General features: G+C 41.1%; 2 protein-coding genes across 5 annotated transcripts in view; one reads left to right on the top strand and one right to left on the bottom strand.

Annotated features, from left to right (window-relative positions):
• Positions 1-10647, bottom strand: part of plekha6 (pleckstrin homology domain containing, family A member 6) — a 90179-nt gene extending 79532 nt beyond the window's left edge. The window contains exons 1-2 of one of the 4 annotated variants that reach the window (XM_054785965.1): positions 10353-10647; positions 6545-6708 (exon numbers count right to left, since the gene is read on the bottom strand). The gene's annotated coding sequence lies outside the window, so the exon portion shown is untranslated. The remainder of the gene's footprint in view (positions 1-6544; positions 6709-10352) is intronic. The other 3 variants (XM_054785964.1, XM_054785970.1, XM_054785966.1) reach the window with 3 other exon arrangements.
• Positions 10648-11691: 1044 nt separating this feature from the next.
• LOC129187018 (zinc finger protein 2-like) lies at positions 11692-17464 on the top strand. The gene is made up of 2 exons (XM_054785867.1): positions 11692-11917; positions 15843-17464. Exons 1-2 carry the CDS (start codon positions 11743-11745, stop codon positions 16682-16684), a joined length of 1017 nt encoding a protein of 338 aa, XP_054641842.1. The 5' UTR covers positions 11692-11742; the 3' UTR covers positions 16685-17464.
• Positions 17465-21796: the final 4332 nt, after the last annotated feature.

The following is a 21796-nucleotide window of genomic DNA, read 5'->3' as shown; positions in this document are numbered from 1 at the left end:
CAGTTACTACACTGCTCAAAAAAATTTGAGGAACACTTGGAAAACACATCAGATCTAAACTGGGGGAAAAATGATCTTGAATATGTTTCCTGATAATAAGTGGGTGATGTATTAGTAACAAAATGATGCCACATCATTTGATAGAAATGAAAATGATCACCCTATAGAGGGGGGAAATCAAAGACACCCCAAAAATGAAAGTGAAAAAACGCTGCAGCACACTGGTCCATTTGGCTAAAATGTCATTGTAGCAACTCAAAATGATTCTCAGTAGTTTGTGTGGCCCCCACGTGCTTGTACGCATGCCTGACAACGTCGGGGCATGCTCCTAATGAGACTACGAATGGTGTCCTGGGGGATCTCCTCCCAGATCTGGACCAGGGCATCACTGCGGTACCTGGACGCATGGAGGAGATTCCAGGAGACAGGTAGTTACTCCAGGAGAGCTGGACACGGCCATAGAAGGTCCTTCAACCCTCAGCAGGATTGGTCTCGGCTCCTTTGTGCAAGGAGGAACAGCATGAGCACTGCCAGAGCCCTACAAAATGACCTCCAGCAGGCCACTGGTGTGAATGTTTCTGACCAAACAATCAGAAACAGGCTCCATGAGGGTGGCCTGAGGGCCCGACGTCCTGTAGTGGGCCCTGTGCTCCCTGCCCAGCACCGTAGGGCTCGATTGGCATTTGCCATAGACCACCAGAATTGGCAACTACACCACTGGTGCCCTGTGCTCTTCCCTGATGAGAGCAAGTTCAACCTGAGCACATGCGACAGACGTGAAAGGGTCTGGAGATGCCGTGGAGAACGTTATGCTGCCTGCAACATCATTCAGCATGACCGGTTTGGTGGTGGGTCAGTGATGGTCTGGGGAGACATATCCCTGGAAGGACGCACAGACCTCTACAGGTTAGATAACGGCACCCTGACTGCTATTAGGTATCGGGATGAAATCCTTGGACCCATTGTCAGAACCTACGCTGGTGCAGTGGGACCTGGGTTCCTCCTGGTCCACGACAATGCCCGACCTCATGTGGCTAGTGTATGCAGGTAGTTCCTGGAGGATGAAGGAATTGATACCATTGACTGGCCCCCACGTTCACCTGACTTAAACCCAATAGAACACCACTGGGATATCATGTTTAGGTCCATCTGGCGCCGCCAGGTTGCTCCTCAGACTGTCCAGGAGCTCATGGCTGCCCTGGTCCAGATCTGGGAGGAGATCCCCCAGGACAGCATCCGTAGTCTCATTAGGAGCATGCCCCGACGTTGTCAGGCATGTTTACAAGCATGTGGGGGCCACACAAACTACTGAGAATCATTTTGAGTTGCTACAATGACATTTGAGCAAAATGGACCAGTCTGCTGCATCATTTTTTCACTTTCATTTTTGGGGTGTCTTTGATTTCCCCCCTCTATAGGGTGATCATTTTCATTTCTATCAAATGATGTGGCATCATTTTGTTACTAATACATCACCCACTTATTATCAGGAAAGATATTCAAGATCATTTTCCCCCCAGTTTAGATCTGATGTGTTTTTGAAGTGTTCCTCTAATTTTTTTGAGCAGTATATTTAGTTGAGCTTGGAGTTTCAGGTAGCTGCTGGATCATTGCATGTGTTCGTTGGAAGTTGGTTTGATATGAGCTTATTCTATTTGATGCTTTCCCTATGTTTGCACTTTTGTATTTTTGTAGCTGTTTTTGCGAGCTCTCTTTTTGTGAGCTGTGCTGCTTCCTGCAAGCTTCCACCTTTTTCCCCAAAGTAAAGACTTTTTACCTGCACTCGCCGCTGTCTCTGCATCTTGGGTTCACACACCATGCCCAGACATGACAATTTCTAAATAAAATGATGTGATCTTTACATGACTACGACAAAAACGGAAGTCATTCACGTTTTTCTTTATGGTCATTGAATATATTTACTACATTAACATTTTACAGTTGAAAGAGTTTCCCAAACAGTGTAAGAGTATGCAAGACAACACTCAGATCTACGTGTCACTGACGGCAGGTGAACATGGTCCTGCAGGTTTACTGCATCAAACAGATCAGTGTGTGGATGCAAAACAACTTTCTTCAGCTAAACTCAGACAAAACTGAAATCATTGTCTGTGGCCCACATAAACAAAGAGAAAGTGTAATCAGTCACTTTGAGACTCGTTCTCTAAAACCTAATCATCGGGTTAGAAATGGAGGGGTAATAATGAACTTTAACAGCCACATTAATCAATAACAACATCAGGTCTTTACCACCTAAAAAAACATTGCCAAAATCAAGGGAATAGTGTCAAAACCAGATTTAGAGAGACTAATCCATGCCTTTGTCTCCTGACTACTGTAACGGCCTTCTTACCGGGCCCTCTAAACGAACTGTAAAACAGTTGCAGTGCCTCCTGAATGCTGCTGCTTGAGTCCTGACTAGAACAAGGAAATATGAGCACATTAGTCCAGTACTCAGGTCTCTGCACTGACTTCCTGTCACTCAGAGAACAGACTTTAAAACAGCTCTGCTTGTGTACAAGTCTTTTCATGGTCTTGCGCCGAAGTACATCTCTGACATGTTCGAGCCACATGAACCATCTCGAGCTCTGAGAAGCTCAGGTAGTGGTCTCCTGCGGGCGCCCAGAGTCAGGACTAAACACGGTGAGGCTGCGTTTCAGTTTTATGCTGCCAAAATCTGGAACAATCTTCCAGAAGATGTGCGACAAGCCTCAACTTTGGCAACGTTCAAATCCAAGCTGAAAACTCTTCTATTCAAGTGTGCACATGACAACTAAAAGTAGTTGATGACAACTGAAAGTATTTTATCTGCACTCTTCATTTTTAATCTTTTTTTTTGCTTTATGGAATGATTTAAGGGACTTTATGTAATAGAATGATTTGATGTTTTTATGGAGTGATTTTATGAAGTGATTTTACCCTTCTTTTCTGTAAAGCACTTTGAATTACCTTGTTTATGAATTGTGCTCCGTAAATAAACTTGCCTTGCCTATTTCTGACAAAAGATTATTCATACTGAACGGGTACTTGAGTGTGTGTTTCCAGTGCTTCCAGGCGGGCCAGCATAAACCAAACACACCACATCTGTTCATCACACTCCCTTTTCCTCCCAATTTCTCTCACCCGCCCCCCTGTCTACTTGAAACCACCCTGCCCTCCATCACGTTTAAACTCAGCTCACATTTGCACCCCTCCTTCCCTTCCCTTCCCTACAGCAGTCAGTTGAGCAGACGCCAGCATCTGCGAGGTCACAATGAGAGGAATTCAAACACAGCGAGTGGGAGAAACAATGGTATCTTTCGCGGAAGGATCTGCTCTTTTTCTTCCAATGAGCACACATTCAGAAACTTTCTTTCCGTCTTTGCAAAGACATGTCACAAACAAACATTCCACACATGCAAACAAAAGCCCGCTACGCGCGTACGGCAGCATTCACGCTCCTCATTGCGTTGCTAAAATCGTGGAGGTCTCAACTGTATCTTTAACAATTCACACACTGTCAGCCGTTATGTTACTGTAAGTAACATAACACAAACACACACCATTTGGAATAGTATTCATATTATTCATATTATGCAGTATTATCATATTTGGAGAGTGGCATCAATCTAAGTACGGCCCGCGGGCCATGTACACCGGTTATACTTCTTAATCCAGCCCACCTAACTTTTACTATTTTTTTTTCGACCTTTAACATCTAAACTGTATCCGGATTATATTTGCAAAGCAATTTTTAATGACGTCTTGAACTATGGAAATGATTCCACTGGTTTCTGAAACCTTCTAGTGATATACGAAGCATTACGGTAATCATAGGGACTGCGTCACTGCAACTCGGAGAAGACAAGGTTTTGATAGCAGAGTGGGATTTGTAAGCTTTCTGCGACAAAGTTCAGCAGAAAAAAAATATTTTGTTTGACGTTTGGCTTTTTTTTTTTTTTACATTTGCTTTTGTGAGTCGCCGTGTCGTATTTTGCAATTTTGCCGTGTTTCTGTTTTTTTGGGGTTTCTTATTCAAGAAAAACACTGTCATTATACCCTGGTACAAGACTTTTAGCATGCAGTAATGCCAAACAACTGCCAATCTTGTATAAGACTTTTAGCATGCAGTAATGCCAAACAACTGCCAATCTTGTATAAGACTTTTAGCATGCACTAATGCCAAACAACTGCCAATCTTGTATAAGACTTTTAGCATGCACTAATGCCAAACAACTGCCAATCTATTCAAGTATTCAAACTTCCCCTGCTCCAAGTTTCGCTTTTTAGGTGATTTTAGGCCTAAAGGACAAAAAAAGGACGGAAGGGTTGCACACGTGAGGCTGTACTGAGTGACGGCAAGATAACCCATTTTTGATATAGGGGTACACACAAAAGTACATCACATGTTCCAAAGCTGAACTGACAGATCTTTTCCAGACTCAGTGAGCCCATATTCAACTTGCATCCATCCATCAATCCATGTCTACACCAGTCAGGGCTGGAGTCTACCCCAGCTGACACCCTGGACTGGCTTTCATTGCAAGGTGATGGTGAATGGATATTGTGTCGGTATACGAATCACGTGCATGAAAGTAAACGATGCACACCACTACGCAGGCCGCAGTGTTAAAAAGTGACAAACAATCGTAGAGTTTTTGTGACTTGTTCACCAATTAGTGCGTTTAAATAAACCCAATATATCTATTGAAAGCACTTGTCATATTTACTGGATATACTTACTGCTAATTGACCATTTGAATTGACCCATTTTTTGACCATTGTTGCAGTTTTATACATTTTGAATATTAAACTCACTTTTCTCACATGTTACTCATTTTCTTAGGAATTCAGTTGTTTTTTTTTAAATGTTTTTTTATTTAACTAATTTCTAAATATGAATCAAAATGTAAATGTTAAAATATAAATATAAATATTAAATCTAAATACAAACAGGACAAATAAATCTTAAATATAACTATTAAATGTAAATATATTTTAGATTTGATAAATGTAATACCATAATATAATATAATAATAATAATAATACATCAAAATATAAATGGTAAAAATAAATCTTAAATGTAAATATAAATATTAAATCAAAATATAAATGGTAAAAATAAATCTTAAATGTAAATATAAATATTAAATCAAAATATAAATGGTAAAAATAAACCTCAAATGTAAGTATAAAGATGAAATCAAAATATAAATGGTAAAAATAAATCTTAAATTTAACTATAAATATTAAATCAAAATATAAATGGTAAAAATAAATCTTAAATGTAACTATAAATATTAAATCAGAATATGAATGGTAAAAATAAGTCTTAAATGTAACTATAAATATGAACTCAGAATATAAATAATGCATCTAAATATAAATGGTAAAAATAAATGGTAATGAGCTGTTACGTTTTGTCAATAAAGATTTCAAAAAGCAGCAGCGGCTGGGTGTTGTAGTGATATTCCACGTGGTAAAGACGTGTTGTAAATGATTTACAATGAATAAGCAGGAAGTGACTTGTTGATACAGTATATACAGTAAACATAACCACACACGGGACGCTACCGTATGAAGCCATAGAGTACACGCCACTGTTTTAAGCTCCGTGGCGACTGTCAGCACTCCTGCATTGCATTCTCTATTGCATAGACTGCAGATGACGACTCATTCTTTTGCTCACCCTGGAGAAGTTCCACACTGCCGACATGTTTCTCTTTCATTCAGAAATATTGGAAGCATTTATGATGTCACTTAGTGGCTCGGTAGATTGGACATTGATTTCATCGATTGCATATTTACACTTATTAGTGCCCATCAGATCAGCCTTAATAAAAAAAAAGATGATTAGTAATATCTTTTTGATCTGGTGGATGAAGGATTATCTATCCCATGCAGAGCCCTGTGCTGTGGCTTCTTTTGAGCACCACAGTCATTGTTTGGCGTTGGCAAGCTGTAGGGGCATAAGTTTGGCACTTGCCACGACGTACTATTGAAAGTGGCATGCTGGCACATGAGAAGAGGAGTCTAGCCGCACCATGTGTGCCCATTCATGCCCGCCAGGCAGAAATCTGTCTATGCAGGACTTACATGTCCACAGAAAGAAACCATAGTACGACTGCACGTATACTAGAATACACAACTAGACCATGCTAGTGGATATTATAATAAAACAAACACTCGTGGATGTCACCTTTTTCAACAGCAAAATAACATAACTAACAAAATAGCCAACATTTCCTGTCCACCTGCAGCCTGACAGCTGCCGTCGCAACAGCATTCTAACAAGCATCCAACGAGGAACACATGCACCGTCTTCATGCTGATCCAACACTGGCATAGAAACCTCAACCAAAACAGTCTCCAACCTCTTGGAGGCATCCTACCATCACATGACTCACATCAGCAGCACGTCTCGCCTCAGATGCACACACAATACGTGCACATGCAATACATGCACACACACGATTGAGTCAAACAACAGTAATACACATAAAGAGAGTGCACACGCTTTCTCTGACATTTTCAAGTAGACAACACGTGCTGCACTGTGCTTACCTTTCTCTGTGACCCCCCCCCTCACATCTGCTCTTTGTTGCTTTCTATACTCCTGCTGCTCCTACAACATGCTGGGCTGGGCTGGGCTGGGCTGGAATGGGCTGGTTGACAGAAAAAGCCGCTGGTCTGCAGAGAAAAGGAAAGTAAGATCCAATGGATGTGAGCTGAGGGATGAAAGAGAAGAAATTTGAAACCAGCAACGCTCCAGAAACAATCACCCCCACCCTTCCTCTTCTACGCTGCCTCCTTCTCTCCCCCTGCTCTCCTCCCTTTCTTGGCCTTGCAAGAAGGCAAGGTCATTAAATATACCGTATTATTGTTCAACAGAACCAATATTTGACCCGACAAATAAATAAATAAATCAAAGAAAAAATTCAGCAAATTTGAAGAAGTGTTGTTTTTGTAAAACACCCGCCCCTAATTAAGAGTAATTCCTTTTGGTGGGGGTTGTGTGGATGTTCTCAGGTGGAAGGAAGTCACTCACCACAGCAACAGCACGCACAACCCCATACTTGAAACCTTCAATCATATTCAAAGACAACACATCAGCATGTCGGCTATACAAATCAATAAGAGATGCTGTACCTTGGATATGATATTGTAATTATAGTTGATGTTATAAATGCCATTACAAATCTGAAAACATGAATCCAAAACATGATATTGTAATTATAGTTGATGTTATAAATGCCATTACAAACCTGAAAACATGAATCCAAAACATGATATTGTAATTATAGTTGATGTTATAAATGCCATTACAAATCTGAAAACATGAATCCAAAGCTCTGGAAGTAAGTGATCAGTGAGAGCAAACTGGATGATACGCAGGACTGGAGGGCTCTGATTTACTCAGCATGGGTCATACTTGATCTGACTCAAATGTCCTCATAAATGTACAACACATAACACAAACACACCCTAAGCCAGCCAAACACAGACACAGTAAGACTGCATAGAAGTACATTGACTTACAAGTATGTACCGTTGTACTGCTGAAGACAATAATGTACAGTACATGTACGGTATATGTTCTGGAACTTCAACCCCCAGTCATACGCATTACAAAATCCACTTGCTTTCATGTAGTAGCTTGAAGTGCATTCATGTGTTTGTGTTGATGGCAGTAGCAAGAATAAACCCTGCATGTAACTGCAGTCTATAATCATCATCATCTACTGTGAGACCATCCCGCTCCCTCGGCACGGCTGCGTGGAAGCCTGGAAGGCACAAGCATTCCCTCTAAATACATCTTACACTGCTTGTATAACTACTTGTTAGTTGCTCCCTTTACGTACACACTGATCCAACTTTGACCCTGAGGTGATGTCAGAGCCAAATAGATTGTATTTATTAGAAATCCACATCCATGCGGCTTGTGGGGCTCCTGAAGCAGCTGACAGGTACCGGCAGGCCAAGCAGCATGCGGCTTCGGCGGTGGTCGAGGCCAAAACCTCGGGTGTGGGAGGAGGCCATGGAATGCGATTTTTGGTCGGCCTCAAAGAGGTTCTGGCAAACCATTTGATGCCTCAGAAAGGGGAAGCAGTGCCCGGTCCGCACTGTTTACAGTGGAGACGGAGGCCCGCTGACCTCGACGGAGGATACACTGTAGTCAGACGCTGGAAGGAATACTTTGACGCCCTTCTCAATCCCACTGACATACAGTACCTTCCGTAGAGGAAAGTCTGAGGACACAAATGCGGACAAGTCCATCTGGGGTGGTCAAAAAAACTCCTCAGTGGCAAAGCTACGGGGGTGGACGAGTTTCGCCCTGAATTCCTGGAGGCTCTGGATGTTGAGGGACTGTCTTGGCTGACACGTCTCTTCAACATTGCGTGGAAATCAGGAACAGTACCTCTGGATTGGCAGGTCACAGTGGTGGTCCCCCTTTTCAAGAAGGGCGACCAGAGTGTGTGTTGAAAGTAAAGTGGGATCACACTGATCTGAAACACACTGAAGGTCTATTCCAAAGTGCTGTGGAGAAGGGTACGACTGTCTTGCAAGGGTATTGGAGGGTACATGGGAGTTTGCCCAACCGGTCTACTTTGTGGACTTGGAAAAGGCCTTCAACCGTGTCCCATGCGGTGTCCTGTGGGGGTGTGCTCCGGGAGTACAGGATTGGTGGCATGCTACTACGTGCCATTCGGTCCTACCACAAGGAGCCTGATTCACACTGCCAGCATTAAGTCGAGCCTGTTCCCGGTGGGACTGTTATCTTGTATGTTTTAAATTTCCAAAAGAAGGCACCAACAGTGGTCTCTTCTTGCTGAAGGGACAGGACTAGACTGTGTTCTTCGTGGGCACATCACAAGTCTGTGGGGGTTCTGTATCTCTCTTTTTAAAAAAGAAAAGAAACACCATAAATGACAGACTGGTCATGTCTATGTGAAAACCAGCAGAGGTTCCTCATTCATGATTAAAGTTGGTCTGCATCCACTTAGGAAATGCAAAAGTCTTGAAAGTCCCACCCCGCACGGTACGTGAGTGGAGAAGCACTGATGATGACTGATGAAGTACTCCATCAAATCCTTCTCATCCTGCTTTGCCTGGGATCAGCTCTACTGCGGGATTGGAGTGGAATTGGCTTGGATTAGTGCAACACGGCCATGTGGGCATCAGCACCAGTGACACACCCACAGTCAAATCTCTCAGGCTGTTTTTAGCCACTGTGGATGTGTCTGTGCCAACAGTCCACATCATTTAGGATAAGGATTCACAGGTTTGACTTCAGCATCAACTTTAGCCTTCTTTTTGGGGGGGGAAACGACACAAAGCGACAGAGAGGGCTAAACCCCTTCCTAAACTAATCTGCATTACCCACAGACTATATCTGCCATATTGTGAATTTGATGTTAGTTCAAAATGACAAAACTTGAAGCACATTTGACTATACTTTATATACCACGTTGAAAAGGCCATCAATAAGTGCCACATTCAATATGCAAATATTACAAATATACAAATATATACTCAGACATGAGCAACTTCATTTATCTTTCTTTCAATGAAATACAGTGAAAATTGGCATATTTCAAACATAATTGCAAATGGTGATTAATCATGATTAATTCATTTGAAAACTGATTAATTTGACTAAAATGTAATCAGTCATTTGACAGCACTAATAATGGCATGGTGATCATTATTCTTTGCACAAAGCATTTCTGTGTTTTGGACGACTTCAACATTGAGACAATAGGAGGTCAATCAAAAGTCTTATTTGGCTAAAATGAGGGACTGGAGGGAAAAAGGTCCTACGAGGCATGAAAGCCAGACGTCATATGCATGCAGTGAGCTTGTCTGACAACTTGAAGAGCAATAACACACCATCTAATGCTCGTGTATGACAGGCCTATGTTGATGTTTTCCAAATATTCTCAAGCAAGGCGTGAAGTAAGCATTTTTGAAAACCTTGTCGAGATTAGATTGCATGTTAGTGTGAATCGACGTAGTCATTCCTTTCCATTTTTTGTAACACTAAGTGTCCATAACATGTCCTGTTAGAACAGTCCAGTGTCAGCAACCTATTCCACAATGTTGCTGCATCTGGTAACCATGGTGATATTTCATCATTTTCTTTCTCGACACAGTACATGAGTGACACGGGGTGGGGGGAACAGCTGGTGGTCATAATATGGGATGAAAAGGAGAGAAGCATTGCTTCCTGTATACAATGGATCAACCCCTTTCTGTTTTCTTTTGTGTATCTGTGATCCAATCATAGCACAATTCTGCATTGTAAAAATCTTTGTATTATCATGTAATCATCGTAGCAATATTTAGTATGAAATGCAGCTTGACCACTTACCATGCATCCACCTGCACAAACGATGCGACGTCCTTTCAGTGCGCGTAAAATCCAACACGCCGTACACAATAGATCCTCCAGTAAGGTACAGTATCTCCATTAGCACTCATGCTCCTGAGACAGGTCTAGACGAGGCGCTTCGGAGCATGCCCAGCACAAAATCCCAAGGTATTAAAGCATCACGTGACCACCCATCGCCGCCGTCCCTCACAGAACAAGTGCAGAGGAGGAATGCAATGGGGGAGAAGACAAGAGTGAATGGAAGCATGGGGGGGCGTCACAGCGCTGCTCAAGCCTCCTTTTCATTACCGTCACTGACACACTAGGAGCCCCTCCCTGAGCTGCAGAGCCAACCCTTGCATGGCAAAGCAGACAAAAGAAGGACAACAGGAATCCATTTGAAAGAAGGCAGAATATATACAGTATTTCATAAAGGAATGCATGATGGTATGCACTTTTGATCAACATGTCAGCAAGGCGTCTTTTTGCCCTTATGTCTATTTCTTTGTAGAAAAATATCAGTAGTGCCGATAACACGGTAGTATCAATTTCGGGGCGATAAAAGCGTGATGAAATCGATAGTTTCCTGTTTGTGTTAAGTTTATATTGAGAGCCAATATTACTTTTTGCTTTTGTTTACTTATTTTGCACTATTGACTTTATTTTTGCTCAAAATAATTCTTAGAATCTAATATAATATAATTAATCATTATGTTTTATTTTATTTTTGTTACTTAAAAAATTGTTGCATGTCATGTCTTATACTGTTGCATTTATATGATGTTACAAATGTTACAAAAATCACAAAATCAGTCAATGATTTTGAACAAATTCAGATTAAAAGTGTTGATATCCGTATCTGTATCAGCAATACTGAAACTGAATTTATGGCTATCGGTCCGATTCCACAAATTTGGCTTTGAGGCACGTACGCCCTCTTCTGGTATGACAGAGCCTCTGCAGTGTTGTGGGATCAGCAATAATAATGACGTCACACATTTGCATTAAATACATTTATTGCATGTGATATGTTCAAGTGCATCAAAAAAAACTAAATATCACGAAAAAGTCCAATATCTTCTGTCACTCATTCAGAAAGTGGCAGCCGTATATGCTATAGATATAGATTACACAGAGTGAAATATTTCTAACCTTAAGCCTATACATAAAGAAAACCCAAAATCCAGTGTGTCATAAAATGAGAATATTACACAAGATCAATAAATAAGCAATAATTCATCAGCATGTGTGTTGTTCAGCTCCCGTACAGTAGGTGGCGGCATTCACATTATAAGTCACTGTTGCGCCCAGCCAGTGACAGATTTAGGAAGAAGAAAAAGGGGAAACGGTGTCAGGGAAGATAGCGACTCGTTTTTGCCATCACTAGAAGATGGCCTCAGTTCAGATCTTAAGAGCATTTGTCAGCGAGAGACTGACGGAGGTTGTGGAGGAAATAATGGGGATGTTTGAGAAAACAATAGCCGAATATGAGGGTGAGATCAGTCACCATCGCAGGCTACTGGAAGCTAATCAGCTGACCGACAACAAGATCATCGATAACTGCGGTATAGTCTCTCTTGTTAAAGTCATTACTTAGTGTTTTCCCAACTTTTAACTATTGACTGTGAACAAGAAGCAGGACGAGTGTAGTTTTTGCTACATTTGCTTACTACTGAATTCTGCACGGAAGCAACACATCCACCAATGTAATAATAAAATGCATCTAATATCCTTTTAGATCGACATATTTAAGCACATCCATCTTAGATAATCACTAATAAAACAATCATTGTTGAAGGGCGAATGTGTTTTTTCAATAGACGTCATTGAAAGGAATCCTGTTAGCTGATAGATACACTCCTGATCAAAATGTTAAGAGCAGGTGAGAAATGGCAAGAATGTACATTTTGCAGTGTTGGATCTTAAGGAGATTCTAAGTAGAGCTTCAAAATGCAAAAAGAAGAAATGGGAGTGAAACAAAAAATGCTTTGAGTAAGCAATTTATTGCAAATAAGCATTAAAGTGAAATGTTGTTCATCAGCTGATCAAAAGTTTAAGACAATAGCTTAAAAAAAAAACAACCCCCAAGTAATTGAAATAAAATGTTGAAGTCAGTAATGTGTGTCTTGTTAATCAGCTGAAAAATTGGTGATCAATTAATCGCATGATAAATAAAAATGAAGTTGACCATTTTGCCAGCCTTGATAAATTGACATGTTACTGTTAAATGCGGAATTTCACAGAAAGTGACATAATGTGAATGAAATGATGTCATCAGGAATACGGTGATTTAGGGATGTCCTAATTGACATTTATTGGCCACCGATCCAATTTTTTTTTTTTTCGTTATCGTCTTGCCGATCCAGTACCAATCCTTTTTTTTGTTGTTGTTTTTTTTGTTTGTAACAATAAGTTTTTGTTACAAACATGAATTTTTGGAATTGAATATGGTTATGAAAATAGCTCTTCAAAATAATGCAATCAAAGTATTGCTGAATTGACTCTTTTTATTACAGAGCATGACCAGCGATAATTTTTGGCTAGAATAACAAACCTCTGTGAGTCAGGTCCCTAATCCAATAAAAGTCCAGCTGATAAAAGATAAAATTGGAAAAAATGGGCTTGCAAAATACTTTTTGGGTAGGAATAATCATTTGACATGGTTATTGATCAATTTGTGGTGTGATTTAGAATGATTTTGAATGATTGATGAATGATGTTAGAATGATTTAGATGACTTTTTTTCTTTTTTTAAGAAACTCTCTTCAACGCAATAGTAACCTATTGACGGTCCCTAGTTTAAACAACCAGCGGTTACAGCGGCATTGGCCGAGCCAGAAATTGGGGTGACCAAGGTGAGACCATTATTCGCATAGGGGTGCCAATTAGTTGACACCTGAAATGTCAAGATGGCTCGTGGGGTGGCGGGAGAGTGACCAAGGGTGGTCACGGCCACCATTGGCAGCCACGTAGCTCCGCCACTGTACAGCGACACTTCCCGTGCGAGCTCCCGGCACCATGACACAGCAGTCCGTGTACAGTGAGGGGGAACTACTGCTGTACCTACGGAGCCGAATACCCAACGTCCAACTGAAACTAACTTCACCACTGTACAGCGCAGGCATGTCTGCCTGGTGGTGTTGCGTTTTCTTCTTCTTGAGGGTGGCGGGAGTGGCATAGCAACCAGCTTTGAGGCGCATTACCACACCTGCCATGTTGGAGTAAGTTTCAGGAAAATATCAGTTCCCAACTAGAAAAGGGAGGAAACCAGTTTTTTGTGAAAAGATACATTTCAAACATAACTTTCAGTTTTGACACAAATATTTTTTGCTTTTGTGGCAGCTCAACTATGTAAACAAATATACCACCATAACACAAAAAAGGGGTTGTTTTATGTCAAAGTAACAATTTATTTACAAATATAACACCATGAACTATTTACAATTTTCACATTTGGAACTGAACTATGTGTGTGTGTGCATGTGTTAAAATTTCCCGAGAATGCGTAACCACTACCCTCCTCCGCGCTCTCTCACTTCCTCCTTCCTGTCATGTGTGATTTTTCGTTCACTTGATCTCTGCCGAGCTCTTATCAAATGCACTTCTGTCACCCTGTGGCCGTTTTTGTGGCTTAAAATTGCTCCAAAGTGCAATGCATTAGTGGAGAGTTGCATCATCACCTCTTTTTGCTTCTCGCGCAAAAAAACGTGGAAGACATATAAATACATTGTTGGGATTGGGCTTTCGGGATTATAAAAACGCATAAATACATCTTTGGTATTGAATGAATTAAATACTCTTGAGTAATGGTGTACTCGTATTATTATGCCGTATATTATTGCATTCATGAAAAAATGGTCTCAAAATAATGTTGACAATATCGTTTAACTATCGCCCAGCAAAATTTGTTATCATGACAGGCTTATTCTCAGTTGGATTTAGGGCACTGGTCTCAAACTCAATTTCACTTGGGGCCAGTGGAGGTAGAGTCTGGGTGAGGCTGAGCCGCAACAAGTATTGGGAGTAGGGCTGGGAATCTCAGGGTACCTCACGATACGATACAATTCACAATACATCCATGTGATAACACCACTGTTAGTTCAGTGTTGGTGTTTACTTGCCCCTGTGAGTATGTAAGTAACACTGAGCTTGCCCGGATGTTGCGGGCTGCAGGCCGCAAGTTTGAGAGGCCTCATTTAGGGGAACACGCAGGATGGTCCAAAAGAGTGAGGTTATTCCTCGGGAAGATGTCCTTTGTCAGGCGGGCATTGTGAACTGCAGTTTTGTCCTGTTGAAACAGTCAGTCATTACCACACAGACGAGGGTCTTCAGTCATGCCCCCTGCAACATCTCCACATAGCTATCTGCCGTTTGACGCCCCTGCACAACCGGAAGCTCCGTTGTTCCATTGAAAGATCATGATGGCGCCCCCTACACTGTGCCGTGTGGAAAACATCTCAGGTGGGATCTCCTTGTCATGCCAGTAACGTTGGAAGCCATCAGGACCGTAAAGGTTACATTTTTTCTCGTCAGAGAATAAAACTTCATTCCACCTTTCAGTGTCCCATGTTTGGTGCTCTCATGCAAATTCCAAACGGCCAATTTTGTGGCAAGATGCCCGTCTGGTGGTTATTGGACTGCATTCGGCACCAGGAACAACCTTCATTTGGGCCAAGGATGGTCCCGTGTCTTGATGGACAACCAATGGAATCAGGACCGGTGACCACTTGACTTTTTTATTCCATAACGATCAGAATCTTTGAAGAAGTTTCAAAATTCTGTCTTGCTCATGCAGTGTTTGGTAACAGCACGTATGGTTTGTTGCAGTCGGTGCTATTGAAGGTGCTGTCTGTCTTCATTTGGTACTACATGGGGGGTGCTGACTTTCCGATGTTGTCAGCTAACGATAGCTATTTGGCAAAGTTTAGCTAGTACTGCTAACATTGAATGCACAGCCATTCATAGCCACGTAACAGTTGTGAAATTGGCAATGAAATTGTCGATACTGCTTTTGTGTTTTTAGTGTGTGCATGTACGTGCATGAACGTGCACGTACGTACGAGACAGTGAGGCCAGGAATGCCACTCATCTTATTTGGGCTGAATGTACATTTTTACAAAGTTGAGTTTGGAATTGTGACAAATATAGACATTTATTTGACATCTGTTTTATGAAACACGTACGTCACATATGTTATTCTTATATTTTTGCATTGAACATTTGCAGCCTTTAAGTGAACTGGAGAACTACTAATAAAGACAGCAAAAGATCCCTGATCTTTTGCCATCCCTGATGTAAATAAAGCGAGCCACACACTGCAAACTCATCAAATTTTGCCTGCATGGAACTCCCAGCCAATGTTCTTGCAAAATGAGCGATGAAGCAAAACCTCTTCATTCCTTTACAAAGCAAATGTTCCTCATTCAAACGTTGCGCGTCTGATGCATGCTTTCTTCACTTCCAAGCACTAAATGTAAGTTTGTGTTTCAGATGAATCTCTGCACATCCGGCCTGTGTTAACCACCGTGAAACGCTCCCCTGGGTATCAGGAGATAAGTCCTATGCATCCATACATCAAAGAAGAAGAAGAAGTCTGGACAAGTCCCGTAGTGAATCAGGAGAAGATTGATACCCCCGACGTCCCGTTCCCCTCTGCTTGTGTGGACAATGGAGCCGATAAAGTGGAACCGCTGTCCTCCAGCATACTGCCAAGTGTTGCACGCAGAGGGACAGCTTCTCCAGCCTCCAGCAGCCCAGGTGAGCCCATTGAAGGACAACTTTACGGAGAAGACTGCGAAGGCGCTGTTGTGGACATGGATGCTGCTGGTGTCTTAAAAGCAGCCAACAACAGCCAGCCTGCAGCTTTTCATCATTTTCTGACGCAAGACTTGAATAAAGACAGGGCGCATGTCGTTGAACCGCAGCCATTGTTGGACTCACGGAAGCACACCCGTCCTGGGCCTCCTCAGAGCTCTCATAATCAGGCCAGATGTTACAAGTGCAGCGAGTGTGGCAAAATCTTCAAATACAACCACAACTTGCAGAGACACAAGTCGTGTCACACAGGAGAGAGACCATTTGGCTGCATTGAATGCGGCAGAAAATTTAATCAAAAGGCAAGCTTGGACAGACACAAAAGAGTACACACAGGAGAAAAGCCTTTTAGTTGTGTATTTTGTGGTAAGAACTTCACCCGGAGGGGGACGTTAACCTCACACATGAGATTTCACACTGGAGAGAAGCCATTCTGTTGCTCCATCTGCAAGAAAAATTATAACAACAGAGAGACGCTGGTAAAGCACATGAGCACACATGAAACCTACACATGCTAAAGAAAACATCACCTTTCGAGTGCGAATGACTTTCAAGCACGTGACCTAGAGGCAGTTCCGGTGAGCAGATGGGGGTGGGGCAAGCATAAGCGTACGCACTCGGTATGTTTGTGCAATATTTTAAAGATTAAAGTGAATAGTAGTGCTTGCCATTGAAATGGTTTGCTCCACTTGTGAGAGTGTACCTGCTGTGATGCATAAAGTAAATTTAGTTGAAAACATGACGATGGAAAAGCAGGGGAAGCTTATCTTCTTGTCTGTCACGGTTTTGCTGCACTGTTGTGAGCGCCATAGCCAATTTTCAGCCGGATGTAATGCACTATTTCCAGGCTGCTAGAAGCTAGCAAGCCACACTTCCAAACCCTCCGTGGCGCATCGCTGCACATTTTTTCAGATAGCTGCATTTCACATTTCCAACAATGTTTCAACTTTGATTTTAGTATAAATTGTGCTTCGCTGTAAACTGGAACGTGTCCATGCTAGGCCCCACTCAACGAGATCAAGAGCTGGTTAGTAGGGGTGTCAAGAGACACCCGAGTCTCGAGACAAGACAATACATGAGATTGGGTCCACGAGACGAGGCGAGAGTTTAACAATAATTTTAAGAAAAGTACAATGAAAAATATGACTAAAGTTGTGTAATTGCCATTAGTGAAATGTATTTCCGAATGGGTAATTTCTCCTTGTGGGACTAATAAAGGCATATCTTATCTCATCTCATACTGTCTGTGAAACATTTGCAGCATTTCTTGAAAAGCTTGCTTTTCAACTGAATTAAAGAGCGTCATTTCTTTTGCAATGACTTTCTGTGAACAGACAGTTTTGGGCTGGTCCATTTGTATTTACTTTGCAGATCAATCGTCTCATGAGTGATGACTGTCGGGACAAAGGCTTTGCATCTCGATGTGTAGTTTTTTTTTCCCAGATGGGAAAACCGGGTCGGGCGGATGTGTTTGAGGTGGGCAATTTCGTTTTGTCGCCTTTTATGTTGCTATCACTCGCTAATAAAGTCGGTATACTGGCTCGTTCATGTTGATAGGCTCACCTTGCTCATTATCAGTATTCTCTGTGGTATTTGGTTTTGCGATAATCTTTTTCCCTCTTAACTTTTACTACGTTACCTTGCATTGCTCCTCACAAAGCTCCAGCTAGCGACCCCGCCTCACCCCAGAGAGGCAAAGCGACTGGATGACAGACAAGAGGTCTCACTCTGTTTGCTGTTGTTTTATGAAACACCATGGTTGTATGAAGCGTTTAGGTGCTGAACCAACGCACAGAGTGAACCCTCTTCCTGCCTGTTTGTAGGCGACAGATGCTGAAAACAGACACGCATGCACATGGCAATATATGGAGGCCGACAAAATCCCATCTTCTTTTATTGTGTGAATTTATTTATTTATTATTGCAAGACTTTTTTTCTCAATGTCACGTTCTCTCGAGCTCTTGTGACACCCCTATTGGTTAGGAAACGCAGAAAAAGGTGGCTTCTCTGCATTTTTTTGGTTGTTTCCTGAACTTATTTCCCGTTACGATGTGCTATCTTAGTAATAGCATTTTCCCAAACACATTTCCACATGCAAGGACGGCGCATGGTTTTACATGATTTGAAAAAGTTACAAGAGTTTTCGTTCCTACTTGGCACGTTTGTTCCATAGAACAACGGCATGAATGGAGTGAGCCCTTTTGTCAGTCATACAGTCTCGGTGGGCGGCATTTTCCACCCAGAGATGTGCCTGTGTTTGTGTCACCATGATGCGCCTTTTATGTTGAATTTCTTCGAGAATGTTTATTTCATTGTTACAAGACAACTTTGACTCAACATGCGTGCATTTGCTTAACGTATTCCAAGGACAACATGCGCACCAAAGGCATCTGAAATGTCATAATTGCTACAAGCAAAATTCCTTTGTAGTCAGTGACTGCTTGATGAAGAGCACACACTGCAATCCAACCCTGCTGCTTAGCTTGTATCGGGCCACAAAAAACTCTAATTCTTGAAGGTGGATCTTAAAAGTACAGTGGTACCTTGGTTAACAATCACCCCGGTTAGCATGTTTTTCGTGTTTGTTTACTTGTTGCAAGAGAGAGACACACGATGTAATAAACACATGGACCGCACAAAAAAGAAAAAGATGATGGGCCGTACCGAGACAAGGGTGTAAGGCCTCCGAATTTTACGGCTTAAAGAGAAGACCGTCATCATTTCAGAGGTATGTACATGTGACGGGTGGCTCAGTCATCGGCTGCGTGCACATGCATACACAGCGTCCCGCGTAATAGTCTACCAACCCGGTGGTGCATCGAGGTTGACACTTGTGTTTCTTCCAGTCTCATTTTACATCCATAACACTCATTTCTGCTTCCAACAACAATATTGAAGCATTCCAACTTACTGTAGCATGTTTGCGGCATCCGCAGTCAAATATAGCACACGTTACCAGACGTAAGGCATCCTTGCTGGCACACTTCCACGACGTCGCTGCCGCCGGTATATTAAACAAAAATGTAAAACGATAACTATTGTCTATAAAATGTATTTTGTGTTAACATGTTTGGTGTCTGCAACAGATTTATTGGATTTACATTATTTTCTATGGGAAAATTTGCTTTGGTTAGAGTCCGTTTTGGTTTGAGTCGGACCTTCTGGTACGGATTAATGATGTTAACCAAGGCACCAATGAAACTTTGCTTAGTTCCAAAGTAGCTATTCGTTTCCTCTTGGAAGCTGCGGAGCCAATAGAAAACAGCACTCAGGTTTGATGGTTTAGGAATACTTCGAAGTTTAGTAACTGTGGACCACAACGAATGTTGGACCTACCAGTCTGCCATGAGAACATGGGTGGACCTCCGACATGTAGGTCAAAAGGCATTGCCATCACAGTCTTGCTTCTTTCTTACTTTTTATACTATTTCTTTGTACTTGGAAATGTATGCATTGAGATGCAAATGGTGTGATGCTATTTCTCCAGTGTTTAGAAAATAGTAGGACTGTCTTTGAGTAAGGATTTTCATAGTCAAATGTGATTTGTTAGATTTTTTTGTTTTACTGCTACTACAGCAGGCCCGTCAAAACGTTTTCCAGCAAGGGCCACAAAAATGAAAGGATGCAATCTGCTAAGAAGTTATATACTGTATATTTTAAGAAAAAAAACTGCATCTCAGCTTTGTGATATAGGTGAAAAAGCATATTACATTTTTGCATTTGTTTTTAATTTTCAGAATATTTAAACTTCTTCTTAAATAACATTTTCATAAATTTTCTTTTTGAAATATTCTGACTTTATTCCCAAAATATTTTGACTTTCTTCCCATAACTTTTCCCCAATTTTCCCAAAAATTACAACTTGGTTTTGTTTTGTTTCTCATAATATTCCAACTTAATGGCATTATTTTTCCTCATAATATTACAAGCTTATGCTCATGAAATTTAGACTTTTTTTTTCTTGTTGGAATCCAACTTTTTTTCTCTTAATATTTTTACTTTATTCACGTAAAATTACAGCTGTTTTTTTTTCCCATTTCCGCTGTTAATGTTGTTTTTATCTATTTTCTCCTTGTAAGTTTTCATCTAGTAATTATGACTTTATTCCCATAATATTTTTACGTTTTTCTTGTAAAAGCACTGTAGCTGTTTTTTCCATTTCTGCAGTTATTTTTTTTTTAATTTTCCAACTATTTCAACTTTCTTCTTAAATAATCTTCATAAATTTACTTCTTGAAATCTGATAATATATTTTGATTTTTTTCCCATAATATAAACTTTTTTCCCAACCCAATTTTCCCAAAAAATGAATGACTTATTTTTTCTCATAATATTACAAGTTTATTCTCATGAGATTGCAACTTTTTTCTCATTAAAATCTGGCTTTTTTTCTCTTAATATTTTAACTTTATTCTCATAAAATTACAGTGTTTTTTTTTTCAATTTCTGCTTTTTTTACATTTTCCAACTAGTTGTACTTTTATGACTTCATTCCTTTAGTATTTTTACTTTATTCTCATAACATAACTTTTTCAGCCACCTAATTTTTTACTTCTCATAATTCAACTTTATGCTACTAACATTTTTCCTCATAATATTCCTCATAGTTTTCTTGTCAAATGATGCCTTTTTCTCATTAGATTTTGATGACAACATTTCTCTTAATATTTTGACTTCATTTTTGTAAAATTACTGCTGATTTCTCCATGGTTGCAGTTTTCTTGGTAAATAATATTTTTAGAATAAAAATGCAATTAAAAAAAACGTCTGCGAGGTAACATTTGGCACCCTTGCTGCACTTTGGACATCGCTGGTTTAGAGGAAATCTGTGTAGTGCATGAAAGACGGGGCTACGTCTGCACTTACTTATTTCTACACCATCAATCCGGAGGTGTTCATTGAATTAATCAGTCACGCATGATATCATTGGGTTGCCAATGTTGCATCGAGCCAACTTACAGTATTTTGTTGCAGCAGGAGTCAGTAGTTGACTGTATCAGTGTGTTAAGTTCTTAACGACTTTGGAAGTGGCGGGTCCTGATTCCAGTCCCACCATAGACAAAAAGAAATTGCTAGCTTCCCGACTACTGCTGCCCCCTTGAGCAAGGCACCTGACTCTCCTGTCTCCCGTCTCAGCTCAGTGTCTCTCTGGTTCTGAGTTGTGTGTGAGACAGCCAAATAATAAACATAGTAATGCTCGAGCAGGTGCTTAAAACATTCATCTTACTTACAGGTGAAGTTGGGCGTCGAGCATCGGCGGGAACCGGGACTAACATTCCGATTCTCCCGGAGTCGTTCATTTTTTTCTAATTTCAAACCCTACCTTCGGTGATCGACCAGCCCGCTGAGCGGTAAAAATGGCCGCGTACCACCAACGAAGAAGAAGCGGCAGGAAGCGCTTGTGTTTACGCTTGTGTTTATCCACTTCAACCATGGAACCGGATTCGCTCAATTTCGAACGATGCCCAACTCTATTTACAGGACAGATGGTGTTGATTTCAAACTGAAAGTTTTTTTTTCTGCGGTGGCACGTGTAATTCCTCATACCAGCAGATGGCAGCACTGTATCTAAAATCTACAGGATGGGCCATGAGTTTCCATACACGGGAAAATGTAGATAGTATATTTTT

Source organism: Dunckerocampus dactyliophorus, chromosome 8 (genome assembly GCF_027744805.1).
Source record: "Dunckerocampus dactyliophorus isolate RoL2022-P2 chromosome 8, RoL_Ddac_1.1, whole genome shotgun sequence".
Taxonomy (NCBI): Eukaryota; Metazoa; Chordata; class Actinopteri; order Syngnathiformes; family Syngnathidae; genus Dunckerocampus; species Dunckerocampus dactyliophorus.
Note: the sequence above shows the minus strand (reverse complement) of the source record. Positions and strands in the feature narration are given on the sequence as shown.